General features: G+C 36.4%; 1 protein-coding gene across 5 annotated transcripts; it reads left to right on the top strand.

Annotated features, from left to right (window-relative positions):
- The first annotated feature begins 1,146 nt into the window (after window positions 1-1,146).
- Window positions 1,147-20,412, top strand: LOC146160496 (polyamine-transporting ATPase 13A3-like). Of its 5 annotated transcripts, none has more exons than XM_083385931.1 (23): window positions 1,147-1,363; window positions 3,214-3,332; window positions 4,506-4,634; window positions 5,682-5,773; window positions 5,871-5,952; window positions 6,089-6,223; window positions 6,690-6,848; window positions 7,766-7,955; window positions 8,590-8,746; window positions 9,428-9,617; window positions 10,053-10,229; window positions 10,607-10,900; window positions 11,060-11,146; window positions 12,229-12,456; window positions 12,586-12,745; window positions 13,133-13,355; window positions 13,743-13,806; window positions 14,861-14,954; window positions 15,893-16,047; window positions 17,315-17,574; window positions 18,022-18,176; window positions 18,374-18,447; window positions 18,907-20,412. In XM_083385931.1, exons 1-23 carry the CDS (start codon window positions 1,285-1,287, stop codon window positions 19,462-19,464), a joined length of 3,861 nt encoding a protein of 1,286 aa, XP_083242057.1. In that variant the 5' UTR covers window positions 1,147-1,284; the 3' UTR covers window positions 19,465-20,412. The 5 variants fall into 5 exon arrangements, 4 of the variants coding, with proteins under 4 accessions (XP_083242057.1, XP_083242058.1, XP_083242059.1 ...); XM_083385932.1 differs by having other exon boundaries at window positions 12,232-12,456; XM_083385933.1 differs by lacking the exons at window positions 1,147-1,363; window positions 3,214-3,332 and adding an exon at window positions 4,312-4,341.
- The last annotated feature ends 3,435 nt before the right edge of the window (window positions 20,413-23,847 follow it).

Below are 23,847 nucleotides of genomic sequence, written 5' to 3' on the forward strand. Positions count from 1 at the left end.
AGTTTGTGAGATGTAAGATGTAAGTGTGTGGCAAAATGTTCGCACAGTCGGTGATGAATCTAATATGAAATACGAGGAATTTAACGTTGCCCCGCTTTAGCTCAGTGGTAGAGAACTGATTTTGTGAACCAAAGGTCTTAAACATTACGCTATCAAACAAGTCTAAGCAATTGCTGCTGCAACCTAAAGTTACGTTTGCGAGTTATTCTCAATTGACAAACGTCATGGGTTTTCGTTACTTAAAAGTTGTATTGCATACTTATCCAAGTGTTGTGCGCCATAGTTAACCGACTTCACATCACATGATTTGAAATTTCTATGTAGTGACACTTAGTTCAAACGTTTAGGCATAAGCAAATTTGTTATGACATTTAAAAAAATATGTTTGCATTATTTATGTCATTTACGAAGATCTTACGAATAACCGGTAAATATTCTTTTGGGTAATACTAATTTACGGAATGATGAATGGTCGAAACGCTCTCTAATGTAAGTGTTACCCCGTTAAAACAAGTATTAAACCAACGCACAATATTTGGGTTAGGGTGGGGGTTAGCGTTTGGGTGAAGGTGGGTCAAGTGTTATTATATTTAATAATGATACTGTAAGCGTTCCGACCATTCATCATTGCATAAATTAGTGTTACCATACTCTTTGTAACCTGGGCAACGCCGGGTATTTCGTCTAGTAGTTTATAAATGCTGCAGCATTTTTTATGGGATTGTAGGAGTTCAGCAGAAAGCTTTTCAGCATGGTTTAACCAGGGTATTCACAATTTTCTGTCTGCGAGCTCTTAGTTTCCCGCCACCCTTTTTTAATGCTTTTAGTTGGCTGCTATTCTGCAAGCATTTGTTGAAGTGCAGTTTATGTAGGCCTATACTTGTGATCCTAAAACACTTGCCGCAACCCACAGATTTGACAGCCCTGATTTAAATAGTATAGTGCTATTCATGAAGAATTGTTTTTTATATTTTCTCTTTTCCTGAAAATGATTGGTAACGTTTCTGTATTTTTAGAGAGACAAGTGGGTCATAAAAAATCCATGGCGGGTCAGTGGTTCGCCATCCCTGCCATATAGTATACCACCCAATCAGAAACATTGGTCAATATCTGCATTTAAATAACTGATTGTGTTTTCATAGTGATAACTATTTAAAACAAAATTGGTACTTTTTCTGTACTACCCAATTGCATCAGGATTCAGTTTCACATGCAAATGCCTGTAACACATCTCCGAAGTAAAAATTCAGCATACAGCTAGCGGGACCTTCACCAACATCAAGCATGGACCCAGTCAGTCAAATAGACAATGACAGATTTCCCAATGGAAGTGAAACCCCATTGCTGGCACCTTCCTTACCAGGTATTGATAGTTTCACATTGTTCAGAAATTTATCTTTTTGTCTGCTTTATGTTAAAATTTTGTCTGCATATTATTCAGCAAAAAAAATTGTTTTGAAAGTATAAAATCACCCTGCTCTTTGTGACAGCCTAGAAAGCTTAAAAGTGAATTACAGCACTCATTTTGGCCTTCCTGCAACCAATCTAGAGGCAATGTCATTAAATATAGTCACAATTTATCTATCGGTTCTATCAAAAATTTTGAAGGAACAGTTCTTAGACAACTTTGGCTAGGGTCATTAAATACCAATAGGGTATTGTAATATAGTACAGGATTGCCGGTAATCTAGGCTTAAGATATTATAAGGATGCAATTCAGAATTTTAAGCCAATAAATATTTAGCATGACCCTTGTGCCGATGTGACACACCATATTACTGTTTACTTTTCCTGGTTTGCAGCCAAAATCCCTTGCAAAAAGGGCAAATGGGGCTTGATAAACTGCAAATTATTTTGGATCTTTGCAGTTATAGTTGGTAAAAACATAGAATGCCAAATGTGTAAATAATGCAAATTTTGTGACGAACAAGCAAAATTTGATATGGGACACCCACTGGTCTGCCAACTAGCAGTTAAGAACCAATGATGTAAATGATACACAACTATGTTACTTTCTCATCTTCAATAAAGCCTTGATTCTCAAGTCTTTCTGTCTGCAATATATTCTTTTTCCCAGACAAATCTAAATATAGGGGCATGTACATATTTCACAATATAGCCATTTTTGACATGCCGCAATAAAAGCATATAAATTATTCTTGTTTTTAAAAGGATGTCAGGTTTTGGCAAATATCTGCTTCTGCCTTCTCTATTATTAAAGTCGCACCATTATTAAACAGTTTGTGAACAGATAAACTAAAGAAGGGTGTAAAGCTTATACATATTCTGTTTTATATCTTGATATATTGTAAAAAAATTAAGTACCAAACTGAAAATATGGCTTTGGTTTGCAATTATCTCTCAGTATGTTTAGTTTTATTTCACTTTGTTGTACCTGTACTTAAATTCTCTAGTGATCCATCAGTAAAAAAGGGAAAATGTGTTTTACTCCATTGCTCAAGCGCGCTAAGTTAACCCTTTTCTTTTGCTTTGCATAAGTACTCTCTTGTACTAACGCGACTGAAATGTTTGAAGTTTGCATAGGATATCACTAAAAAAAGGTAACTTAACAACATACATCATTTTTTTGTTGACAAAGAACAGTGTAGGCATTTTTATAATATGTGTTCTGCAAACAGAGATTTAAGAAAGGGGTTGGAAAGTGCTGGTTGTGTATTTTGTAATCCTATGAAAATCCTGTGTGTACAGAAATGTGCGTTGCTGTGTATATTTTCCTTTGAAATGTAAACAAAAAGTAATAGCAAAAAGTAGTAAAACTATGACATACCTGTATGTGTCATAAATCACTTAAACTAAATGTGTGTTTTTGCACTATATTCAAGTGAAAAACTTTGTTTAGAAGTTTTACTTGGAAAGATTAGTTGATATGTACATTACATTTTTTATACTGAAATTAAAAAAAACGACTAAAATATTTGATGCTATTAACTTTTATAATACCTGTTGAAACAGTTAATAAATATTTTGGATAGAATTAAGCAGATAGGACAGTTACAACACTTACTCATTAGACACAGAATTGCTTTTATGTGACCAAAGTTCAACAAGGTAGTTTACTTAACCCTATTTGAAATGCAAGCAGAAATAGGTTTTGCAGATAAAACCATGTTGCAACCTCATGTGCTTACATTTCTGTGTTGGCGTCCTCACAAATATGTTTATTTATAAACAACAAAACCTTTTCTGTCTTAGCTGTTTCAGAAAATAATGCAATGTTCCACTGTACCATCTACAAGAATACTCCAGAGGAATTGCTTTGTATTGGTTACAGGAGAAGTTGGTGGAAGACTTTATTGGTTGTCATTGGAACTGTAAGTAGAATATCCTCATTGCACTGTGTCAGTCTTTAATTTTTTTTAACTTGGCCTAATATTTGTAAATTGATTATTGAGGCTTCAATCGAATGCATTCCTTTTTTGAAACCAGATTGGCAGAATCTTGACAGCCTTCTGGTGACAGGCATTTTGCACCTAAATTTTTCGTTTTTTTGGCCACTCCCCTAAATTTAAATGATAAGGAATGTATCAACCTTGATATATTTAGGTGATAAACAAGGCTATTAATAAGTTAATTAATTACCAAAACTGTGCGCTGTAGGCGCAACATTTTTTGTGACATAAACACATATATAAGGGGGATGCTAAAGTACACCTGCGGCCTGGGGGTGCAAAATGCACAAGTCTGCTTTCCTTACTCTAACAGTGTTACAGTAGATAGATAAGCTGTTTTCAGGTGAACTTATGTGGAAACATGCACCTCAAAATCAGTTTGGGAGAAATTTTTAATAAATGTTGCTTAAAAATAACGATATTTATTATCAAATTGAAAATAATTTGTTTGCTGAGGTTAGAGTCACACAGTCAAGTGCAACATGCCATAGTATGCATGGTGGCTATGGGCTGAACAGTTCTGCTTAATACAGAGACACAATCATTGCACAATAAAATAAATTCCTTCTAATTGTACTAGGTAAGGTTTCTACATCCTTTGTATCGCAATTAACACATTTAAAAATAAGTTAAACGCATTTTAAGTTTTTTTGCTTTGAGTATTTGTTTCTGTGCAACCTTGCAGCTGTTCGGCCAAAGTCTCACAGCTTCACAAATGCCAATTTATATCGAGGAATGCACATTTTTATTTGTGCTCAATGTGTCACCCCCTTTTAACCTAAAAAACTATTTGCATTTTGTGTGATGTTTTTTCTTAAAATTGGACTTCAGCGGCACACAGCTTTCAATGGAATAGAACGTTGTCAAGTTCTTGTTTTTTCAGTTAAACAGGTTAAAAGGAAGATGTCACATTTCAGTAATTTCTTTTTAGGTAATTCAGAAGAAATTTTACTTTTTTGTATATTTCAATCCAAAGTTTATTTAGAACAATTATTTAATGTTGCCGCCCAATATTTTAAACTACATTATAGTATTGTTAACTGAACGTATTCATCCTAAACATATTTTGTATGATGTGCTTATTTTCTATTGCAGTTTTTTAGTGTGGGATTCCTTATGCTGGTTTTCTACTGGCGCCCAGACTGGAAACTGAAATGCACTCACACCAAGACAAATTTTGCAAATGTAACAGCTGTCAGTCTGACTTTAGTTGACACCAATGAGGTATGGCAAATAGGTTAATTTACAGCTACCTTTAAAACCATTACCACCCTAACATTCTATTTAGAAAGCACAATTAAGTTTCTATGACTTTGCTGTCACTGAAATTTGACTAATTTTACAATATTTAAATATTTCATGCATTTTACAGATGGCCCGATAACTTTTGTAGCTTGATTATTTTTAAACACTTTTCTTTAAAAAGTTCTAATTATAGGTGGGTTTCTATCACCCCCAGATTGGATGTTATGTTTTTGACAAGAACAAATTATGTCATGACAATGACTTAAACATAATTTTAACATGGCAATAAGGCATGGAATTCCCAAGGGTATATACTGCAATCCAGGGCCTATCCAAAATTCCAAAAAAAATGTGGTTCAGTGAAAAAGAGTACGCAATTGCAACCAAATCTGTAGCATATGCTAATACAACCTATTTTAAGGGGCAGCTATACATTAGACTCAAAAATGCGCTTGACAGTCAAAGTTGGACCAATTTTAACCCCACTGAAGTTGTTTTGTGCAGCAATAATTATTATTTTTTGTTTGTATAACATTGTCCAATATTTTTATGGCCTTAAATGCAAGATTGTTTTTTTGCGTGAATGAAAAATATAGTAACCTAAATAAAATATAGTACTGGCTGCTGGATATCTTTGCTGTTTGAGTATTTCACCTAACCTAAAAGACAATTTTGCTATGAATATGAGTTTTTTTCCTAAAATTAGTTTTACCTTTGTGTTTTCATCTGAAATGTTATGTACATGACATGCACAAATCCCAAACATTCTTCTTGGAAGTGAGATTTCTAGTTACAATTTCAATTACCCAAAACTCTAACGGCCCAGTCAATTTGTAATACTTTGCATCTATACACAAAACGCATGTCATTATTATTCCACTATTAAAGTAAGACTCATTTCAGTAAACCATTTTGTTGGAGTTTAAATTTGACATCATCCAAAAGATTGTTAACGAAAATGGTCTAAAATGCAATAAGACTTACACATTGAGCAATGAAAAAGTGTTAAAGTTATTATTGTTGCAGGTATTTGTTTCCTACATTGACCTAATGAATCAAGAAATGGCAAACCTTATGTCACAGGCTTATCCCGAATATGAAGTTTCAAACTTACGCAGGTAAAATTAAAACCAGAAAAATAATATGATAGTTCAACTTCATGGCAACCTTGTATGTTTTACTTATATATCTGATAGCTTTTCATATTATTTTCAGTGGATCACATGGTACTAAGGAGGAAAATGTTAAGTTTTTTAAACATCATGATACCTTGTTCGTTTGGGCACGTTTCGATCATGTAAGTGTGAGACTGGTGCTGATTATAAATGCATTTTTTAATTTAATACAAGCAAATCTGTAACTTTTTAAGCTTATTACTTGAGTGTACTTAAATAATTATTGATTCAGCATTAATATAGATTCATTTTTGCTAGGCTTTTAGGCCTTTAAAAAGCTTGGATTGCCGAGCTACTTTGGCTCAAATTCACCAAAATGCAACCTGTGGCTTGTCTGATATCGAGAAAGAAAACAGAAAAAGTTTATTTGGAGAAAATGTCATCACTGTTAAGGTAAAACCTTTGACTGATTTTTGTTACCTTCAAAGTTAAGTTAATACTGCATTTTATTTGATTAACACTTAAAGATAAACTGATGCAGTTTGTCTAAAGCGCAGATTATCACATAGAATTTTAATTAATCGTGTTTATGTTAAAAATTTACTCTTCTTAAATGTAAACGTTTCCACCAGCAGATGTGCGTAAAAGTAGCTAAAATTAAACATTAATTGAAGCATCGTATAAACTTTATTTACAGTTGAACATAAAAGTGTGTCGTTATAACCAACATGCTAGGGGCCAAGTTTTTTTATATGAACATGAATATTGGTATGAGGTCAGTCGACAAGATAGCTTAGCTTAAGTAGCTAGTTATGGTCGAGCATTTACAAGTTGTTCAAACAGCGTTTATTAATATTTTTATTTTTCTGATTATTAAAATACATTATTTCAACAGATTTAATATTTTGACTTCCCATAGATTCCATCTTATTTTTACCTGATGGTTTCGGAAATACTAAACCCGTTTTACATTTTTCAACTATTTGCCGTGATTTTTTGGTGTTTTGACGAGTATTACGTCTATGCCACTTCTATCTTCGTTATCTCTATCATTTCGGCAATCGCTTCGCTTATACAGGTAATTTTCATGTTTTTGACGATTTAAAAGCATTTAGAAATAAACTGTGGTTATTGAAAACTACAACTTGCGTTTTCTTTGTTTAGCATAAAATTTGTCCACCTTTTCCAAAACAGTAGTTTTACATATTCCTAAACTTATTTCCAAAGCAGCTGTTTCTGTAGCAAAAAATATTTACAGCAGCCAAATTTGTTCTTGTTCTGATTCATTATCCAAAAATAGCTGAAATATGTGTTTTTCGTCATCAACTGTATTAATTGTTGTTTGTGGTATGGAAGTAATTAACGTTCAATCATCGCATACCAGAACTACTTTAATTTTTTCTTCAGTAAAATAGCCCAGTAGTGATTAAGCCAGAAAAGCAGTAAATAACGGCCTACCATGACGTTTTATCAGAAAAACTCCAACTGGTTATGGCTGCGATGAAATTGCTGATGCTTGTGCTTGGAAAAAGGCGCTAATCCGTGAATCAATAAATGCCACTGCCTTATTGTTTCATAGACCCCGAGTTATGATGCATACAAAAAAAAAACATGCAGGCAAAATAACGTTGCTTTTGCAACACCAACATAACGTTAAAAGTATATTTTTTGCCTGCGTTTCATCAACCAACTATTTCAAGGAGAGATATTTAGCTTTACACTGTAGCTTAATCGCACCAATTGTTAAAACTTCCGCTTATTCGAACAAACTAAAGATGCATCAGATTGGTATTTAATACCGCTTGGTTGTTGTTTATTTCATAGTAAGACAGACTTCCACCACTTTACCTCTATTTTATATATATATGTAGCAGTAATGTGGTTCTTGTGATTAGGCCTGTAAGGTATATTTGACATTTCTAAGCATTTAAACGCGTTATTATGAGGTTTTTTCTAATGATTTCTTCGTTTAAGTTATACCTTTTTTTCATTCAGGTTCGTCGTGAGCGCGTCAGCCTTCATGACATGGTTAAGTACCATAACGAGATCAAGATGACTGTGCTGCGTCGGGACCCTCATGGGAACCGCCCTGATGATGTTTGGGGGAAAGACCTAGTCCCCGGTGACGTCATCGTCATTCCTCCCCACGGTGCTCAGCTGGCGTGTGACGTTGCGCTGGTGTCTGGTAAGTTTTGAAAGATATTTTTTATTTACCGATAGTGTGTACGAAATGTTTAACTATACTCGCCCTAATGAAATACTACTTGCCAAGAATGCCAACATGCTTCCTGCGAATTTCCACCTACTACATGTTTATTCAATCAGCATTACTATCGGCGTGTTTATTTAAATTCATGGATTATGGACAAATGAAATGTAGTTATGTGCACAACACTAACAGATGTTTTATTAAATTTTTCCAACAAATAACTAAACCATATTGACGGAGAGTGTAGTGTCATCTTGGCATGTTATGAAACATACTTTGCCAAAAATTGGCTTTGGGTGTGAAAACTGCAATTGCCGACCATTGTCTTTCTTTGTTACAGGAAGGTCTTTCTTTGCTGCTTTAAGCTCATTTCCTACACATTATTATGACTTAATGATTTTCCTAGGAAAATTTTCTTGTGTATTATTTTATATCTGCAAAACACAACATTTTTTTTACAATCAAACCTAATCTTTATTCGTAGTGCAAATTACCTACACTCGTGTCTCGAGGTAGTCGTGACGTACGTTGCTTTAAATATACGAGAACTGTTGCGCTTTGCCTAAAAACGTTTTAAGGCACCTATGTTTTATCACAATTTCCCTCACAGGAACGTGTATTGTTAACGAGAGCATGCTGACGGGAGAGAGTGTCCCCATTACGAAGACTCCACTTCCTAGCAACGACAATGAGATGCGGCATATCTACTCCGCCCAAGCGCACAAGCGACATACTCTCTTTTGCGGCACTGAAGTGCTGCAGACTAGGTAGCGTAAAGTTCGATCATTAAAATAAAGAAACACTGGCGTTGAGTTTAGTTTGCTATACTTTCCCAAGCTGTAATGGTATTTGGTTGACTATTCGTACTGTCCTAATCGAATCGAGGTATAGGATCACTAAATGACTAGGGTTGAGACACATATTCGATTGATTTGTTACGATTTTGATGCCCACTCTCTTCTCTCCAGTCACCAGATTTATGTCACAGAGGTTTTAGGTTTGTAACTGTATCACTCACTTGAATTTTCATTTTCAAATGTTGGCTTGTTTAATTAAGGATGGCTCGTTGCAACTCATAAAGTATTCACTAGTACATTACGTAACACATTGAGAGGGCTTCCACAACTTTTAATCCACTATTGCAAAACTTTTTTTTCCTAGCGGCACTTAAGTTTTATATCTATTTGTTTTAGGGTCCACAGTAAGGTGCCGGCACAGCAATTGACACAAAGAACACGAGAAGCTTGTGCATTTTAACACTAAAAATGCGTGTGTTATGAAGGAAAACCACAGTAAATAAACTAATTTGTAGGTTGGAACAGGTTATAGCTTATATTAAAAAAATTGAAATTGCCTACTAAATTATGCAACACAATCCAGAAAGAGTTTGTAGCCCACGGGTTGGGCAAATTTATGATCGCCCCTGCCAAAGTTATACAAACATGTAGATTTTACCCTGGAGAAGACGTCAAGGGCGTAGTGGTGAGAACAGGATACCACACTGCCAAGGGACAGCTGGTGCACAGCATTCTCTATCCAAAGCCGGTGGACATGCAGCTGCTTCGTGACGCCTATCGTTTTATTGGAGTTCTGTTTTTCATCGCCATGTGCGGCTTTATCTACACTGTCATTATTGAGGTAGCGAATCTTGTAAAAGTGGTATCTGTACTTTTTGCGACCTTTTTTATTTAACAGTGAAAAACAGAACGTTTCTCGTTTTCCGCATCAGCACGCAGTTAAAGTAATGTGCAACTGCACGTTGTGCCCACTCGCCTCAAAATCTCGTTGCGTGACTCAACAATTTGGAAATCTATTATTTACCCAATCTTTCTGTTTTGCAAAAGTAACTCAAAGCTATCCTACAAATTAAGGTGCCAATAAAATAGTTATTTCCTTTAGCATGGCACTTCGATTTTTTTCAGGCACTTTATGGCCCAGGCAACTTGGTCAAACATCAACTATTTTTAAAACGGTATATGTAATTAATAAAAGTCTGTGGATAACTCCCATGCTTATACTGTTATATAATAGCAAACAAATGGTGAATCTTTATAAAAACTCAATTTGTTTTAGGTTAACAATAATGCATCGCCAAGGACCATCTTCTTCGACTCAGTGGACCTAATCACTATTTCTGTTCCACCCGCTTTGCCTTTGGCGATGACCATAGGGATCATTTACGCACAACTTCGCTTGAAGAAACAGGGTATCCATTGCATCAGCCCCCAAAGAATCAACATAAGTGGTCAGGTAAGTTACAAACTCAATTGCATTTGGCAGTGTGCCATAAATAACTTTATTGTAGGTAACAAACGAGTGAAGGGCGTGCAAAAATGGGCTTTATATATAATGTAGTTTAATTATATCTAATGTTAATACTTTTTTCAGGCGTTCATAATCGAGCTGTATTCCGTAGAGATACCGCATTTCTAACAATATAGAAAGAAAGCATTAACGATCCATGCATTTTGCTTTTGCGACGATCTTTAAAATCTCTACAAACCGTAATATTTTTTTTGTAATCTATACCGACAATGCTTAGCAAGCGTCACAAACTTCGGACATCTTTATTTTGTTTCAACCCGATTAGCGCATCCGACGGTCAACTTGCCTTTAATTTGCTTCAGGTTGACGTGGTGGCGTTTGACAAAACCGGAACGCTTACCGAGGACGGCCTTGACTTACACCTTCTGCTTCCGGTCAATCTCGCGCCCCTGGACAACGTCGATAAGGGCGTGTCACCCACTTTTATGGCCGAAGTGGAGCCGGACAAAATGGAGCAGCTCCTTAAACCGGACAGCTCTATGTTGGCCTGCATGGCAACCTGTCATACACTCACCATTATCAATGGGGTCCTGACAGGAGACCCACTTGAACTGAAAATGTTCGAAGCAACCGGTTGGGATCTGATTGAACCAAAGGTATTTTTTCTCGCGTTTTTGCTAACATAACACAAAAAATTTAACTCATACCCGCTTGAGGGGAAAAGTGTTAGTGTTTTTGTTTTGAGCATTGCTGAAATTTCCAAACGTTAATGGTTTATATCCAGTAAAGATCTTACGCGTGATTTATAAAACTAGGTTGAAGACGCGGCCAAGTACGACCAATTGCAAACCACTTACGTGACGCCAAAAGTGAAGAAGGAACAAACACTCGTCGTTGTCGAGGCAAGTTTATTTTAAAGTTGGTGTTGCTGTGTAAAAATGCGCAACTTCGTATCTTCAGATGCTGTTAATGTTTTCACTAAATAATTAATCTACAAAATATTTTTGGACATTTCTTTCGAGTTGTTTTTTTAAAATGTGGTAACTGCTAGTAATGTACACGGTATAATAGTGAGAAGTTATGTACAACCTTTATCAGTCCCCCGTGTTAAAGAGCCACGTGCTATCCAGTGGTATACTGTACAAGCCACGTGCTGTGTATATAAATTATTTTTTTTTAATGTTATTTTATGTTAATCTGTCTGGCGAGTTTCTCCCAAGTTCAATGTACGGGACTACGCTAAATTACAAACACGTCGTGCTAATACTAAGCGAAGATCGTTCTTCCCATGTGTTATCATGCCACGATTAGCGCAACATCTGCGCCGAACAGTGTGCCAAGTCAGCTAAAACACAAGCTGTGGTGGAGAGAAAATAAGTTATGCCAATTACACACTAAACACGTGTTCTTAGAATATGCTTTTAAAGAATAGTTTTGCGGTAACTATCATTACATAAAAAGTCCACTTTGAACAGTTACAGTTAGAAAACCTTTTAAGATATCTGCTTCAGTTACTAATATTCCATTAATACCAACGTAGGACATTAGCGCAGACAGCGAGAAACATTAGCTGGGCCTAACTCGTTTTAGCAGGAAAAAGGGAAAGAAGGCTGGACTTGAAGTTTTCAATTGTCAAATACACAGTCTACTTGCTATTCAACGAACCTGAACGAATAACGAAAGGCGAAAGTTAAAAAATATCTGACTTGCGTTTACGGTCGACCAAACAAGAGAAGAAAAACGGAGTTTTGCGTTTGATTTTGGTTTTGCATTAGTGACGCGTGACCCAATTACATTAATAACATTGCCGCTTCGGGCAGTGGGTTAAACCCTAAAAAAACGAACAACAACGATAATATCACTTACGAAAAGGAGGGTTTGGACCAGCCTCACTAGATACGCCACAAGTCCTTACTGAAGCAGGACAAAAATATCACCTACCCTGGTAATGAAGTCTAACAAAAGTTTATTTAAATTTGCTCAGCAGGACGACGCAGTCAGTGGTAGTGACGAACTGGCCTCGATGTCACGTGACATCGGGATTCTTCGTCAGTTCCCCTTTACGTCTTCGCTACAGCGAGCCAGCGTAATCGTTAAGCCGATGAGTTCCGCACAGCGCGACATGGTCGTGTACGTGAAGGGAGCGCCCGAGACCGTGGCGAAGCTGTGTGTGCGCCATTCGGTGCCTGGCGATTTTAATCAAGTGCTGAGGGTGAGTGTAGTTAATCCCTTGTTAATCTATCGACCTTTTCGTGGTAAACAGTCTTGTTATCTGGTTAATACCACCACTCTGAAGATTTTTTTGTTTCCTAATCATTAAGTAGTACTGATCGCTGTTCAGACCTACACTAAGCAAGGCTATCGCATGATCGGCATGGCGACCAAAGCACTTACCACGACTTGGAAGAAAGCGCAAAAGATCGAGCGCTCGGTGGTCGAGAGTGATCTCCAGTTTGTCGGGCTTATGGCGCTACGCAACCAACTTAAATCCGGATCCTACAGTAAGTGTAGATCGATTTTATTTACGGGAGGTTCTGTACAGCTTCGGGTGCAGTTGCCATAAGGCCAAGTTGCGTAAATTGCACGACGACAAGATAAAACAGGACCAAATGTTTTCAATGGGTGTCATTTTGGAAGGCTTTTAGTTAAAAGAGCATTACATTTTTTAGTTTATGCTTAATGACAGAAAGACAGTGCAGTAAATAAATTTGTTAAACTATATTAAAAAAAGAGAAGTCAAACTTTTATTTCACTTATCAGTAATTGCTATTTTATCTATTGGTCTTGATTTTTCATCGGTTTCTAAACTGCCAATCCTGCCGAAATGTCCAATCAAAACAAAAACTAGCACTATCTATAGTGAATGGCACTTATCCTATTTCTGTCAGAGGCACACGCGAAGCTATACGACGCCAACATCCGCACCCTAATGGTGACCGGCGACAATATTCTAACGTCGCTGAGTGTCGCTAGAGAGTGTGGCATGATTGGACCAAGTGAAGACGTTCTACTCGCGCACACCACGCCACCTAACGGCACCACCCCAGCCACTCTGAGGTGGGAATCTTCTGAAGGCTTCACCAGAAATTCGTCGAACCGTAATTCGAGCACGTAAGTAGATCGAGCGCTTTCTTGTAAGGTTGTAAATTTATAGAATACATTTCTCGGTATTAATATTCTTGTAATCAAAATGAATATAATTAATGATGAATCAGTGATTTCTTTGACAAAGCTGTTATATATTTTTGCTATATTACTTATACGTACAAATCCGGTAACGCTTGATTAGATTTTCCCAAGCTGATAAAAATGTCTGAAACTCTACCAAGTCCGCCAAACATTTATTCCGTTGCATATGCCAATACGACAAAGAACTTTCCCTGTAGGTCAGATTTTAAGGTAACTTTTTCTGTTATTTTATCTCTGCTGACTTTTCGAAGGTTCGCGATACTTTGAAAACTGTTTATAGTGTTTTTTTACTTCCTATTTGTTTTGTAGAAGTTCGCCGTCAATTTCTGGTGACGAGATTATACCTCACGGCCATACATCCATAGCAATGAAGGTAACTTGCTAGTAGAGCTTCGTCCAGGCTTCATATTTTATGAAAACTGATAAACTCCATATTTATCTGTATCTTCCCATGTATTTTTTTGGGAGAAGTTTTTATTGGACTTTCGTAGGTTGTATTAAAACAAGCACTGTTTTAAATTGTAGAATAAACTAAAACAATAAAATAATTTATTTGTTGCGTTTATAAACCTTTTTTTACTAAAAATGGTGGTATGTACCTAAAAAAGTAAAAAGATTGTTTTTTCCAATTTTCAGCATAATGGACACGATAACAAGTAACTCTTATCGATTTTACCAAATCATGGATTGTAAAATGTTACTATTTGAAATTAGCACAAAATGAATAAATGTGTGTTTTTATTAATGGAAGAAAATACAGGATTGGTTTCTGTGTCGTTTGTATGCTCACATTTAAAAAATGTTTCTGACGTAACAGCAAGTTCCTTATTATAATATCCCAAATAAATATTTAAGAGTAGGTCGTATTAGAAACACGTGCTGTTCAACATTTAATAAAAAAAGGTTATTTCAATAAGTCAAGAAACGATATGCAATTCTATCCTAGATAAAGATGTTTTTTGCTCGGGATACGCTTCACGAGTTTGTCGTATATTTTGTGTGTATCGCATTTTGTCTAACAGCCGTTGTGGTTCAACATATGTTTTTCAAATGTAAATTTTAAACAACCCCGATAGACATAATCTTTTTTTATTACTTCGTGACAAAATAATGCAATTAAATCAGTAATTACAAACACGTATTGCTCGATCACGTATACCCAATTTTAAACGCATTGTATGACATGCATGTCTGGATCCAGGTTTAGTATATTATGCAAAATACGAAATGTTAGAATGTTGTTTCTGTTCGCTCTATTAGAACTATACATGACACGAATGTTTGAAGTAGTTATTGTTAGATTGGCCGTTTTTTAATAGGCGGTTGTTATTTGAGCCAACAAAGCGCCTTTATTTTGTTATCAGCTTGCACAAATTCGTCTCGTTTTGGTATATCCCATCCGACCAATACAACGTGTTTGTTTTCAGCCTTCGTTAAACTGGCACCTTGCAATATCCGGTCCTGACCTGACGATCGTTAGAACTCACTTTCCAGAATGGGTCGAGGTGCTCGCAACGAAAGGTAAAGAAACCGTGATTAAACGCCTTGCTTTCCTGTGTAATTTAGTAATAATGATCAAAACAGCTCTGGTAATTGTAACAAAGGAAATTATGCAACTATGGAATTATGCAACTATCAAATTCATTAATTATGCAACTATCAAATTCATTACTTTCATTGTGTTTTTCCATATATTGCACTGCGTTCGAGTTCATTCAACCCGAAGAAGGCGATTTGAATAGCTTGCCGAAACGTTGGTTAACAATAGCAATTACCAGATGAGCTGTTTTTGATTTTTATTACTATGCCTGGTAGCAACAGTTTACATACCGTTTAGATTAATTTCGATAACTTTTACAGTGCTCCGAATATTGCATTTTTAACGTTTGATCTAATCTCAAGAATTTAAAATAACTGGCAACGCCATCCTAAATCGTTAAAATTTACAGCGATTTGGCGAAGCTAGAAAAAAAGACCTCATGTTGCCACCTGCGTTTACTTTCTGAGGGGTAGTTTTTGTTCTTTTAAAATATGATTGTATTCCTAAGTTGTGCACTGTAGCTTTATAAGAATCTCTTGATTCTTAACTTTTGTTTTTGTCAAAATGTATATAAGAAAATGTTAAACAGATTATTTTTTGTCGTGATCATAATTATTTACCGGTTGCTACCGGGTTTAATTTTAACGTTAAACGTAACCGCTTCGAACACCGAGTTAACTAGAAATAAAAGTGTCATTTATTCAAACAATAACCAGCAAGTTGTCTGAAGTTTTATAACCCGCGCAAAAACCTGGTACCACAACTAGCTGCAACAAGTGACGGCAAGCACACGATTTGCGAGATAAAAATACTTGAACGCCTAAATAAACTAAGAATCGTTTCTTGCAAACGAGAAAAAACGAATTGCCGCTCTTCCGCCGTCCTCACTGACACGCAACCGTATTTGCCTAACGTCCAGGAACCGTGTTCGCTCGCATGTCTCCTCAGCAGAAGACAGACCTGATGGAGGATCTGGAGGAGGTGGGCTATCACGTGTGCATGTGCGGCGACGGCGCCAACGACTGCGGTGCCCTCAAGCGCGCCCATACCGGGATATCATTGTCTGAATATGAGGTTAGAGCCCGCAAACGATAGCCTGAGTTTTTTTTTTTTTTCGATGATTTACCCAGTGTTCAACTTAAACCCTTTTTTTCTTTTTTTTGTCATTTAAAAAAAAACTGGTATCGCATTGTTAACACTAACTTAGTCGCGTCTTTTAATTTTCGGATGGCATTTCCTCTTTTTCCATGTACCTAATGAAGTTTCGCTGTAATGAACTATTCTCGATACGATTTTTTTATGATTACCAAGTAATACACTATTCAAATCAGTATTTGTGTTATAGTGACATTTTTTACGGCCTTGTTGCAGCCAAGTCACATCACGATCTGAACTTTACTTGAATATCAAGCACTGTTGGTATCATTTCGACTCGAGTTACAGAATTATTTTGGTCGTCGTCATGCGTGTTCTATGCCCTAAATAGGAAGCGTTTTCAGGGGTCATTTATTTAATGAATTTGTACCATGTTCTTGAGTTAAAGAAATTATGTTATGAACGGGTCCTTAAACCGTTAGAGCTATGCTATATGTTAAGTGTTAATGGTGACGATACGCTGTTCGACAGACACGGCAACCGATACACAACAGCGAGTAAAAAAAAGACTGCCGAAAAAGGCGAATCTACAGGCATTCCCTTATATACAACAATATTAAGTTTAAAAGTTTAAACTAATTGTGTTCATAAAACTAAACATTTTTCCTCTTAAACGCAGAACCAGGTATTTGCGGAATTTAGTATGCTAAATGTATTGACATGCTGTTTATGACAACAGTTTAGCCGGCGTTCTCGATCAGTTTTAATAGTTAAATAAAAAATTGTTATGTTCCGAAACAGCTTAGCTGTTGTAACCAAATGAATTCCATAACCAAATGAATTTTTATCATCAAAATGTATCTGCAGGCGTCGCATGGTTTGAGAATGTTTTGATAAAAATACCATTAAAATTGTGTTTTAAAAGACAATGTTTTGACAAATGCCTGATTTTTATATGGAGGAATTTAAGCTTTAATATGTATTCTTACTTGTAAACTAGAGTAGAACAAGCAATTCTTTTGGTATACAGCTGAGCACTCTTCAAAAAAGGTACACTTACTTGACCAAACTTTATTGTACCCAGTAATATGTCAGCACATTTTTGTTCGTTTGGGCAGTGTTTTGTATTTAATGTTTTATAAACGCTTGACTATTTTTTTGACATCGCTGAATGACCGTCATATTTCCACAATTTCTAAAAATAGTTCGTGCTGCCAACAAAGACACTTGCATTCGACCCCCTTAGGCGTCAGTGGCAGCACCCTTCACTTCCCACACCGAATACGGAATCGATTGTGTTCCGACCCTGATCCGCGAAGGCCGAGCCGCTCTAGTGACGTCATTCGGCATGTTCAAGTTCATGGCGCTCTACTCGCTCATCCAGTTCTGTTCGATCACGATCCTTTACAACGACGAGTCCAGCTTCAGCGACCTAGAGTTTCTTTACGTGGACCTTATCATCATCGACCTTGTCGCCATCACTATGTCCCGGAACCACGCCCATAAGTTTGTGAAATGTTCTTCTGTGATAGTTGCAGTGCTGCCTATGTAGTCGTGCGTAACCGTTCAGGTAGTGATGAGGTTTCCGACCTGTTAATCTGTGGTACAAACATCCCCAACTGGCAATTCCCCTTTCATTTGGTACGTTAGGTGTTACTAAAATTAGTTTTACTGAGTTTTTTTTGTACAGTACCTGAGATTGATTGTGATTTTTAGTCAAATATCAACGTTTGCATTGCAATAATACCTTAATTTTCAATTATTTATGATGGTTGGAGAGCCGGAGCAAATGTAACTGGTCCAAATGGAGTTAAAAGTAACAACAACTAATAATAGGAAGAAAACTGTACTTTAAAATTTTACGTAAATCAATTTAACAGTATGATAACATACCCCTTCTATATTTTTAACTTGGTCAAAGTATTAGTCACATGCCGTTTATTTACGCCTCAGGCAACTCCATCCTAAGCGTCCTCTTGCTAGCTTGGTTTCTCCCGAGATGCTCTGCTCTCTCGTCTTCCAACTGCTCCTACAACTTGCCTTCCAACTCACCGTCTTCTTCCTTGTAAAGGAGCAGTGTTGGTATACTGAACTGCCACCGGCAGAGGGTAAAGAGTTTTCGTGTAGTGTGGTAATTTAAAAAGGAATTGGCGCTGACCAATTGACGCTAATGCTAGTGCTTAACTTCTCAGAGTCAAGTTTTATACTTACTTTGTAAAGCCCCAGTCTCACTTCCTGTTCCACTCCGTTGCATGGACAAAAATGCATTTGGTTGTATTTTAACTAACTCAACATACTTTTTCAGTTAATAATTCAACGTTCAATGGTACAAGCATCGCATCCTGTCCACCCTTGGCGCGGGTTCCTGATCAATCACAGGTCGGTAAAGAAAATTTTCAACTATTAATCTTATTGCACGCTTGCCAACAGGGCAATATTAACACCAAAGTTTATCTTTATAACTTTGGTGTTAATATTTCTGTGAAGTGAAAGGTCGGGGTTAATGTATCGCAATAAAATGTTGTACGACTGTGTTATAAATGTATGGACACCTTTATTGCCTTTCATAACGATTTGTGGAAGATTTAATTCTTAATCGTTAAATTTTAATATTAGGCTTTAGGTTAAAATGATATTTGCTTGCAAAGTAGAAGCTCTTCCTGGCTGTAATTAATTTTTGTTTTTGTCAATTTATATTTCAGTCTGTGGTGACTTTGCTAGTGACATTCTGTCGTTTACCCAATACTTATCAGCTTACAAGCATTAATTCTAGTGTGCATTGTCACACTCGAGAACGCACAAAAGTTTAACAGCAATTTTCGCACTTGCGATATATAGGTGGAGAACGAAGACAACGTGATCTTGTACGAGACCAGCGCCATCTTCTTTCTCTCCTGTTTCCTCTACCTTTCGGTGTCGGTTGCCTTCTCGCGGGGAAAACCCTTCCGCACCGCCTTCTACCGCAACTACGGCTTCGTCTTTAGCCTTCTCCTTCTTGTCGGCTTTACAGCCTTCCTCATGTTCGCCGCTCCTCTCCCGCTCGCCGATTTCATGCAGTTCCGAGTCATCCCCGACGCCATCTTCATCACCTACATTCTCCTCCTGGCCCTCGGCCACTTCATCGTCTCGGTCTCTTTCGAAGTCTTCTTCATCGAGAAACCGAAAATTTGGAGCAAGATCAAAGGACTGTCGCTGTTTCGTGGTGTCTCGAAGGCCACGCAGAAGCGCCACAAGGTGGTGCTCCAACATCTCTCCTGCCCCGTGGCACCTATTGACGTCACCGTTTCTGTTGGCGACGCAAACCTTCCGCCGTTTCCCCAAGTTGGCCATGTGTACCGCGCTGCTAAAATGGACGAAGTTAAGCAGTCTCCATATTTACACAAGACGCATTTGTAGCAAAAAACTAGTAAACAACGCTTATGATCAACTTAAAGGCTAAAAATAAAAATACCACACAAACTATACATTTTAAACATTTACACTTATGTTGGATGTGTCTATCTCTTTGTGAAATTTATAGTTATCGATGGAGGGGTTTCTGTGTTCCATAAATAGGTCTTTCCGCTACATTACCACTGCAATAACGGCATGCTTGACATACTGTTTATTGTTTTGCTTTTACCATTATATAATTAAAAAATCGGTTTAATAGTGCGAGGGAAGAGTAAACTACTAAAATGAATTTTAACTGAAGCAAAGGTCGTCTTCTTTTGGAATGAGATAACTTTAATGTTTATCTCAAAAAGTATTTGTTTTCATAACACGCCTAATTTGTTTTATTGGAATTTGCCGTTTTAAATCTGGACATTTCGCATAAAAGTTAAATTTCTTGATTGTGCATGACGCGTTTTGTGTTATGCAACTCTTGTTTCGTCATCTCATCACACCGCAACTGTTTTCCTGATAAATTGTAAAAGATAGACTTAAAAAATATTTATCGCGTTCATAATACATGTTTTGGTAATTTGTTCCCGTTCCAACGCATACATCAATGAAATCAACGTTTTTATAATTTGTGGACACGACGCCTAATTAATTTTGTATTTATTTATGTTTTAAACCAAGGCAATCTAAGATATAAATTCTTAATCGTTGACGAACGTGATTTTAAGGAACATTTTTTAAATGTAACTTTGGCATTACCTCTAGTTTAGCTGCTTTGTCACCTTACAAGTTTTCAAATAGCAAAATTGTGGGTCGTCTTTAAATATTGTGTGTGATTATTGTGGAACTGGTTGCGTCTAGCGAAATTTATAAATGATACTGAAGGGAATGTTTGTTTCAGAATTTGTCGTAATGTTATTTTAAATTGCTTACACAGTGCATGTAATCGCAATAAATGTAAACAGCTTTATAAAGTCGTGTTCCTGTTCAAAGCGTTTTTTGTCAGGAAGTTTAAGTAATTACTTAATAGGTCATAAAAGCAATGAAGCATAAATGAAACGAACAATTTATTACCTAATATGTGGTACCTAATATTTCTACTGATCAACTTGCTTAAAAGGAATGCAAAATGCCGATCCAATTATCTGTAACTGTTCTCTTACATTTGTGATTTATTTAATCGAAAAAAGTTTGTAAAACAGTTAGGCCAACAAAAAAGAGTTATTACATGCCTGTTAAAATGCTGTTTTATGAATTGATGTTGTAATATAAAAGATTTACCGACTCACAACTGGTGCGCATATAGTTCTAGCTATGCAGGCAATGTATGTCAACAAATGTTCTATTTTTACTGCGCTACTTATTTAAGCGAGGCCAGGAAACAGTCGATGCTTATTTAACTCTACAAGAGGAAACCAAGCGCATGTACTGCGAGCTTGTCGACCCAATCGGGCTGAGCTAAAAATCGCCATCGACCTTCTGTAAGACTTCCCATTGGCCTGTAAATCCCTCAGTCGACAAGCTTGCTTCAGCTCAATAAGTGCTCTCAGTCCAAGTATTGTTAGTCAATTTTCTCGTTGGTATTTGCACCAGCACTTTGGTGGTCATTGCGCGGACGGGTTTTGACTGGCGGTTGACACCTAATTTTAACCGACTGAAAATATTTTATGTATTTTTAACTTTTTGCAGCTGCTGGCAACATTCTACCAAAGCTTACAATTGGCGACATAGGGTACGAATTGAGAGGAATATGGCACGACTCACGTCCGGTACAGAAATCACTTCGTAATTGATTTTTCCCGGGTCACCTCACGGTCGGTGGGGCGAGTGACGTTCGGTTGCCACAATACGTTTGATTTCTCATCGGTGAAATTTTATTTTAGAATTTGTCACTCTGACTACATTCGTTCATTGGCAAGCCCTCGGTGATAATATCGCCGTAATTCATTACCCGCATCTTTTAATTAAAAGCCCGTCCACGTTGTATAAAGGAAAATTACAAAATAAATTCTGCTTTGCAAAGTACTATCTCACTTGGGCGGTATTTTTATCCGCATAAATAATTAACAACTTAATTCTAACAGTCATGCCTATAATGTAACCTGTGTGTGTTTTATTGATAAATGCGTTTTTTCTGACGTAAAAAATGTTAATAATGGAAGAATAATACATTTCTAGAATCCCAGAAATGTCGCTGTTTAATTTGTTCCCACATTGGAGTGAAATAATTTGTAAATAAAGCTATTCAAACAGCTGTGCACGTTTAGCAATTGTCCACGCACCCTTTATGTGGAACCTTTTACTATAAAGTACACATTTTGTCTCTTTAGGATTTTTACAATGCAACTAATTTTTTTAGTTTTGACATAGGCATTGCTGTTCTCTATACAGTGCACCCCTAAAAGCAGAACGCGCTGTAAAGAATTAAATCTTTTTTTAGTATTATTTTTTGTTATTTTCGCTTTTTATAATGCTGCTGTTGCAGCGATAATGTAATAATACGTGAGGCAATGTCAAAAACATCTTTTCAACTTTTCCGTTGAAAGCATTATATTGCAGGTTTGAAAACCAGTTTTTACCGCAGTGTTATGCATGCATGGTGCAGTTCTTTAAACTGCCGTTGGGTATTTTTTGTATAACCGCTTGTTTAAAGAGTAGACGTTAAGTAAAGCGATTAAAATCGTTAAAAGAAAAACCGAGAAAAAATGAGCGCCGTTCCGGTTGTTAAATCCTCCGATGTTCACTTTCTATCAAAAATCGTATTCTACCTTTTTCGATTTTACGTCTCGGTCTGAGCCCCTATTTGTGAGTGGCAATTTAGCCATTAGCTGTGTTATAAATATGTAACTTTGGATTAGAAAATGCATTAAATAGACGTGAACAAAATTGCCAAACGTTTGCCTTCAAAATTATAATACCAAAAACCAACATTGCATTGATTTTAAAAGATTTACAACAAATAGTTCAGCAACTAACTCTTGTGCAGGTAGGCTACATTTTATTTAGCCTTGTCTCACTAGTTTTACAGTAAAACAGTATAGACTTTCTTGTCTCAGTCAAATTCAGTCACTATAGGTTCTAGTTTATAAAAGAGAAATATATTTAATTCGAAAGAGACTGATGATGCCGTGATTGGCGAAATATATTTCTCTTTTATAAACTAGAACCTATAGTGACTGATTTTGACTGAGACAAGAAAATCTATACTGTTTTGCAACCATTCGAAGTCATTGTCGTCATTAACGTGCATTAGGACGACGAGATATCTTCATTTTTACATATTCAGTTTGCATTAGTTTTACAGCACTTAGGAAAAAACAACAACTTTAAGTAATTGCTGTAAAGAAAACCTGCCGATTCCTATACGCGCAAATATTTTTTTTCTTAAACTTTTAATTATTTTTATTGCTAGATTTTACTGTCAAAAAACGTGTTATTTAGTTAATGAAATGTTTCGTTTCTAGTTTTGGTTTACGTCTATTTTTCCTAGTAGCCTACGTGACATGACATTGTTTTATTAACCACCATCCCTATCTAAATAAATAGGACACATCCTGTTGGGTTGGTTTATTGTGCTTCAAATCAAGACAGACTTCTATTTTCATTTGGTATTACTCGCTCATTTATTTCGATCGTCAAAGTACAGTAACTATAACACGGCTTTTAATGACAAGACTAGCGTCGGTCATGAGCATAATCCTATTTATAAAGTTATTATTTATGCTACTTTGGTATACAGGCAATGCTTAGTAAAAGTTTACAAAATGATCCTTGTTGTAACAATTTTTTAGATGTTTTCGTATTCTGCAGTTTGTAAGTCTCTGTCAACAGAATTCCACACTAAAATTTCTGATTATCATCGCTTTGAGTAACACTAAATCTATGTTTTGTAGTCAAAATTTACAAATGAATTAATTTAGGTAAATTAGTTTAAAGTTTGATTTCGTATTGGTTCTACAAATTAGTTGCGGAACAAAGCACTGTTATTACTGAAATGACCTTTGTACTAGGGGTTAACTAAATTTTACGTGACGTAGCTTTCAGTGGAAGTGTGTGCTTGACAGGTAGGAAGGAAATCAATCGCGGCAGCAAAAAAAAACGATGGAAAATACACGCGGACGACGGACGTGTTGCGAAACAGCAACAAAAACACGCATGACAGCTTATCCGGGGCCCAATTAACTGCAAATGATAAATAGATCGCATTTCGTTGCCAATTTTTACTTTCTTTTACAAGCAATTTGCGGCGCTCGTGTTTGTTACAGAGGGGACCATCTAACTTTTAAAAATATAGTTTGCTGAATTTTACAACTTATTTTTTATTGAAACTTAAATAGTTTTTAACAGCTTACAGAACTTTTTGATACCACAGACAAAACCTTCGTTCATCTAAGT

The sequence above is a fragment of the Ascidiella aspersa genome, chromosome 3, assembly GCF_963924565.1.
Source record: "Ascidiella aspersa chromosome 3, kaAscAspe10.2, whole genome shotgun sequence".
In the NCBI taxonomy this organism is placed as follows: Eukaryota; Metazoa; Chordata; class Ascidiacea; order Phlebobranchia; family Ascidiidae; genus Ascidiella; species Ascidiella aspersa.

Coding starts and splice junctions, on each gene's coding strand:
- LOC146160496 (XM_083385931.1), top strand. CDS start 1,285: ATGGACCCAGTCAGTCAAATAGACAATGACAGATTTCCCAATGGAAGT. Junction 5,774..5,870: donor GAAGTTTCAAACTTACGCAG/GTAAAATTAAAA, acceptor TATTATTTTCAG/TGGATCACATGGTACTAAGG. Junction 9,618..10,052: donor TCTACACTGTCATTATTGAG/GTAGCGAATCTT, acceptor AATTTGTTTTAG/GTTAACAATAATGCATCGCC.